Here is a 7039-nt window from a genome sequence, read left to right as displayed (position 1 = left end):
ATGGAGTATGGTTATTTATCTGTAACCATACTCCAATGCTATGCCCCCACAGAAGATGCCGACGATCACGTTAAAGATGCTTTTTACGACTCTCTGCACTCCGCAATATCCTCGGTCCCGAAAAGGGACCGCGTCATTGTAATGGGAGACCTTAACGCAAGAGTCGGCACCAACGTAGCACTCGGTCCAACAGTGATGGGTAGCCACGGCCTCGGTTGCATTAACGATAACGGTGAGCGGCTCATCGAACTCGCAACCTTAAATGAGCTCTTAATAGGTGGTACAATTTTTCCTCACAAAAATATCCACAAGTATACTTAGACTTCTCCCGATGGCAATACAAAAACGCAGATTGACCATTTTCTTTACACTACAGCCCATCGTAGAGAACTCCTAGACGTCCGCACATACAGAGGCGCCGATATCTATAGTGATCATGAGCTACTCACAGGCAAAATAAGGCTGAAATTAAACCGCACTGCCAAGCCAAAGAAGAGGAGTCAGGTCAACATTGATAAGCTGAAGGAGACAATGTCCTGGCTTAACTATGATATCGCCGTCAGGGAGGGACTCGAGCAGCAACATTCCGATGATAATGACCCTATCGAAAGCACATGGCATAACATCAAAACAGCCATAGTTACGTCAGCTCAAAGGGTTCTCGGAATGAAGTCGTCAAATCGACCCAAATGGATGTCGGATGAAACGTGGGAATTAATAGAAGAAAGGGCCAACATAAAACTCTTAAAAGATGCGGAAACTGACCAGGGTAAGCTCGAAAGTCTCCGAGCGCAATATAAATGGAAGCACCTGGCTGTCAAAAGATCCGCAAGGCGGGATAAACGCCGTTCCCTGGACACACAAATAGCAGCAGCCGAACAAGCAGCCCGTAGAGGTGATACTTCTAAGCTTTTTAAGATTACGCACCAAATCTGTGGTAAGCGGCCCCCGACCGCAGGCCCAGTTCGTGGCCCGAGCGGCCAAATCGAGTCTGAGCCCGAATGCGTGAAAAGCATATGGAGAGATCACTTCTGCCGCGTGCTAAATCGTCCACCCCCCTTAGACCCCCTCCATGTGCCCTCAGTCTCTGCCCAACTGAACATTCCGCGAGCACACGATATTTCGCAAAGCACTCCAACGCATACTGAAATTATATCAGCTATTAAAAAGCTGAAAAACGGAAAGGCGCCTGGTGTCGACGAAATACATCCGGAATACGTCAAGAGTGGCATGGACGCTCTCCTCGACCCCCTGTATTACCTACTTTCAAAGGTATGGGAAGAGGAAAGGTGCCCGAAGGATTGGGTAAACGGGGAAGTTATAGCCCTCCACAAAAAGGGTGATCCGCTGTTGTGTGATAACTACCGTGGCATTTCTCTTTTAAGCGTTCCTGGAAAAATTCTGGCACAAATAATTTTGGCAAGAATCCAAAAACCAATAATGCGAGTCCTCAGAGAGAACCAAGCGGGCTTTCTACCAGGTAGGGCGTGCGCTGACCATATACATAACTTACGATGCCTGTTACAGCAAAGTAACGAATGGAACTGCGCCCTTGCCTGCTGTTTTGTAGACTACGAAAAAGCTTTCGACAGCCCGCATAGGTCTTCTCTTTGGAATATCATAGAAGCATATGGAGTTCCTGTCAAAATTGTGGCCATTATCAGGGCGCTTCACACTAACAGCGAATGCTGCGTTAGAATAGATGATATGTGCAGTGAACCATTTGAGGTCTCTACTGGGGTGAAGCAAGGCTGTGTACTAGCCCCATTTCTCTTCATCATCATGTTTGACTTCATCCTACGAATGTCAATTCCACCGGATCGAGGAATTGCAGTGAGTCCTGCTCAGAAATTATGCGATTTAGAATATGCGGACGATGCAGTTCTAATAGATACATCGATCGGAGCCCTGCAAGATATAATTGACTCCCTCCAAATAAACTCCGCTCGGTTAGGCCTAAGAGTGAACGCCAAAAAGACCAATGTCATGTGCAACTCAGCCTGTCCGGACCGAGATCAACATCTTACTTATAAGGGACGAGCGCTCGTTCGAGTCGACACCTTCAGATACCTTGGAACACTCATGGTGGAGGATGGTAGTGTCCAGAAGGAACTGAATGTACGGCTCGGAATGGCAGGAGCTATATTCAATAAAATGCGCAATGTCTGGGACTCACTGCTTTACTCGACAAAAACCAAGTGTCGTCTCTTTAACGCCTGCATCCTAACAGTGTTGCTGTACGGATGTGAGTCGTGGCACCTCACCAAAGCTCAAAGCAAGAAACTAGCAAGTTTTGAAAATAGATGCCTGAGGCGAATACTGGGTATAAAGTGGTATGACTTCGTCAGGAATGACGATGTGAGGAGAAGAACTCAACAGCCCCTCATACTGGAAGTCCTGAAGAGAAGAAGGTGGACATGGTTGGGATATGTCCTTAGAATGCCACCTGAGGGCATCAACCCCTCATGTCTCTTCTTCCAACCCCGAGGATTCCGGCGCCCCGGAAGGCCGCTGACGACCATTCACCGACTATACTCAGCGGAACTTCGAGACGCCGGACTGACCTGGGAGGAAGCCAAGGAGATGGCGCGTGACAGAGTGACTTGGAGACGACTCGTGTTGGCCATATGCTCCACCTAGGGAGCGAACATGGAAAAAGAAGAAAAGATAGTATTTAAGTTTACATTCTTACTTATTTAATTTTTATTTGAAATTCTGTTATAATATTTTATAGTATTCATTATTTTTTACTCTGATTCGTGTACTTTTATGGACATAATACTAAGAGTAACATTTATGTAAATTAAGCAACAATGTTAAATAATTCCGTACAGTGCAAAGTTGATTCGTGGAAAAAAATAGTACTTCTCAAATGTGAATTCTCAAATGTGAAGATGTTGAGTATTACCATAAATCAATAGGTTCTGACAAATCTAAGTAGAACCATTTTTATCTCTTTTTCATAAAACGTGAATAGACATAATGGTTAATTGTTTCGTACAGAGACTAAAGCCCAAATTTGGAAGTCACTAATTCTTATTTGAAGGTAGCACCATAGCACAACTCTCAATAGTTACAACTAACATACAAAAGAAATCCAACGATAAGTGCATATACTTATACAGTTTTCAAAAATCAATCCTATATAAATGTTGAATAAAATGGGAAGAATGGTGAACATTACACGAGTGTTACTCAGCCTAGTCAAAATGGCAGGTCGTAAGTCCTGAAATTCTCAAACATACATTTTCTTTCGTATTCAGTCGTCATTCTTCTTCTGGTATGTATCCAAACCCAAATGGTATATAGGACACCGGATTGAATTAATAGGGTGTAAACTCGATCAGGATAATTTCTGTGCTTCGGAAACATGGATATAAGAAGAGAATATATTTGATGAGATGAATTTAAAGGAGCTTATGTAAAGGACATTACTGTTATACGAGAATGGAGAAATGTTTTTTGTCAATATCATTATCGCTTTAACTTTTTAACTTCTTAATGGTAGAGTTTTAGAATGGAGTTAACTTATCAATATTAGCTGTCGACTCAAGTACGATCACTCAGTTTATATAACGTTTTAATGTTTTTTTGAAGACAGACAAAATGCGTTGTACGGATTGGAACCGAGCTTAAAATTATAATAATAATAATCGCTAAATAGTTGTTTGTAGAGCTCCTCGCGTTTCGCTTCCAAATACTTATTACACTTTTTAGTGTGTGCTTAAGACTTTGTTCCTTAGACGTAGTTGGAGCTGAGCGGATGGTAGCTCTGTTTGGGAAATTATAATAATAATAATCGCTAAATAGTTGTTTGTAGAGCTCCTCGCGTTTCGCTTCCAAATACTTATTACACTTTTTAGTGTGTGCTTAAGACTTTGTTCCTTAGACGTAGTTGGAGCTGAGCGGATGGTAGCTCTGTTTGGGAAATTATAATAATAATAATCGCTAAATAGTTGTTTGTAGAGCTCCTCGCGTTTCGCTTCCAAATACTTATTACACTTTTTAGTGTGTGCTTAAGACTTTGTTCCTTAGACGTAGTTGGAGCTGAGCGGATGGTAGCTCTGTTTGGGAAAAATTCTTAGATTAGCATTGAACAATCTTCACTTCGCTACTTGTTTATTTTGTTCTAGATAACAAAGCAGCCGGATAAATTATATATTTTTATAGACATAATAAAACAAAGGCCTTGCTTAAAATATTTGAGGCGCCATTTGCAATATGTCGTGATTATATTCTCGCTATAGGGCAAAGGTTTTAAGCCGAAACAACCTTGAAATATTTTTTCTTTGTTTCGTGTTATTTAGTTGTTTAAACTATCGTACTAATAAATAAAATAAATGCATTGTTGGTACACTTCCTCGTGTTAACTTAAGAATGTACGCTTTCGTTATTCTTACTTCTGACCTCTATGCGCACCAAATAGTGCTTAAAGCACCATATTGGATAGATGCGATGTAAACTTGAACAATTGTTAAATAAGGTGCTTACCGTTTTACAACCATTGTTAACTACAGTGCGCAGTATATTGAGTATATGTTTTTCTTTCAATATGTAAACAATTAAAACAAAAATTACAAAAAATGCATAAATTTGAAAAACAAAATCATTAAAAATTAATATGAGCCATCTAAATCTTTATTATGATATACATAGTAACCAATTGGTCGTTTTATTATTATAATATAAAATAAATATTATTTTTTACTTCAAAGAATTATTATCGTTTTATTATCATTGCATGCGGAGAACATAGTGAGATTTTTAGTATTAAATATAAGTATTAAATTTGTCTCCCGATCATACATAATGTAGGTACTTACTTAATTCAGGAATATGTTTCTAAAACATTTAAAAAATATATATGAATGGATGTTCATTGAGGGATTTTTTAACTACATGAATCATTTCTTGCAAAATAAAAACGTTTAAGTATGTACACACGTACGTTTGTATATGATTTATTATTGTTCACAAATACAAGCGAGTATCCGGTTACTTTATTCTACCATGATCGAGTGTTGTAAGAACAGAAGAAAGATAATAATATTATGATTCCTAATAATTGTAGGTCGTGATCTCTCTACAAAGACTTGCACGTAATATGTGAAGGGGTGAATTGGATTATGAGTAATATATTAAAGTAGTAGAGCATTTATATTGTCTGTGCTATATTATACATCTGACATAAGCTTACACTAGATGAAATTATTAGAGTAAATACCAAATATCACGTGTTTAGTGTGTTTTTAAAAAAAATATAATAGCTACTATTTATTTTTTTGAATAAATACCAATTATCTTGCTTTTATTGTTTTTTTAGAGTAAAAATGTTTTTATTTTTGTTGATAAAAGCTTGCATCAAATAAACAATTTAGACAGTTATAATTTATTTTTCATCTTTCAACTGTCATCACTTATTAGTGTCATGCTGACTTATAAACAACTATCTGTTTGTGGATTTATTTCGAAGCTTTCTATACACTATTAAGTTGCATGAGATGAGAAAATACATTCGTACATTCGTTAAACGGGATTAATTCAAAAAAGGGTAGATGCGAAAAGGGTTGGCTGATTAGAACCTACTGAGAAGTAAACATGGACGAACATCCCACCGAGTCGGGATATTATTTTTAAATCGATCCCCTAATCCACACAGACCAACAAATTACACCTAAAGCTTGATCATGAAAGGCCATAGAAAATATACAGATTACAGAAAAATGCGTTACAAAAATAAAGTAAAGAAATAAGGGCATATCAATAATAAATCAATATTACAATGCAAGGAAAAATGAACTAACCACCCAACCAGTTAAGTTTATCTCGGAGAGACCTTCAGGGGGACCTATCAAAGAAAAAAAATATGAATCTGGTTATTTTGTTTTAATTTATTTTTAAATAAAAATAAATTTACAGTCAAAACATTTGAAAATTTAATATATATTGTATTTTAGAAACAAAAAGATGTTTTATTGTTTCTTTTACTTAGCTTTTATTTTGACAAAATGAATTATCGTTTTACGAGTATTTGCAATATATTCCTAAAAATATATTCCATGTTTAATTAACGTTTTCCTGTTTCGTAAAATAAACTTGTTTTGTTAATCGATTTGGCATAAAATAATTATTGAACATTATTAAATTTCTTGTTTCTAGTTTCTAGTTTGTTTCTTATACCGAGTGACGTAATGAATTTTCTTCTAATACAGGAAATTACCCACTTTAGATACATAAAAATTAAAAATTACATACCAAAGTGTCTACCTACTTTCTCCGCATACCCACCCCCATAATATGAAATATACAGTATTTTTCCATTCAAGGAGAATATATATCTAAATGATTTATAAATAAAAAACAAATGCAATACTATTTATTTATTTGACTTCTTGTACATTGTAAATTTACACACTTGGACTTATTTCTAAGATTTATTAATTTATTAATTTCAGTGTTTATAATTAATTATTAATTATAAAGACTGAAAAATTAAATTAACTAAATTTATTAAACTGTAAATGAATGAAAACAGAAAAGGTAAAGGGTAAGGTAAGGGATTACCTTAAGTTAAGGTAAGGTTAATAAGAGTAAGGTCAATTAATACTTTTAAGTAAGACTGTCTAGTCATATATCAAAGATTAATCATTTTAAATTTTGTTATTTCTTTATAATACTGAATTAACTTATAACTAAAAACAAATTATTTCTGAATATCTACAGAAATAGTAATTTAATAAAATAAATTATACGAATTTCCTCTTTACTGAAATAATATTGAGAAAAAAGTATGAGTCTGTATTTGAAATAAATTAAATAAGAATTTAAAAAAAAATATGTTTTTTAGTACAAATTTTATTAGAAGAACATAATAGTCCAACTTAAAGTTTATTCGAGACGCTCAGTCTATAACTGCTATATGTAAGCACACTACCTGTAAGACCTAGAATACTCATGAATATATTATAATGAATCATCTTTTTAGAAACCTAAATCAGTTCAAAATAAGTTTACATAATATAATTTTTGGAACACAACG

General features: G+C 35.8%; 1 protein-coding gene across 1 annotated transcript; it reads left to right on the top strand.

The window, feature by feature from the left end:
• LOC148299332 (uncharacterized) lies at window positions 1-3033 on the top strand. The gene is made up of 3 exons (XM_088276176.1): window positions 1-280; window positions 377-1305; window positions 3004-3033. The coding sequence occupies exons 1-3, from the start codon at window positions 1-3 to the stop codon at window positions 3031-3033; spliced, it is 1239 nt and encodes a 412-aa protein (XP_088132302.1).
• Window positions 3034-7039: the final 4006 nt, after the last annotated feature.

This window comes from Brachycentrus maculatus, unplaced genomic scaffold (assembly GCF_059751285.1).
Source record: "Brachycentrus maculatus isolate JH-2025_06_01 unplaced genomic scaffold, ASM5975128v1 h1tg001182l, whole genome shotgun sequence".
NCBI classification, from domain to species: Eukaryota; Metazoa; Arthropoda; class Insecta; order Trichoptera; family Brachycentridae; genus Brachycentrus; species Brachycentrus maculatus.
This window is presented reverse-complemented; position numbering and strand designations above follow the sequence as displayed.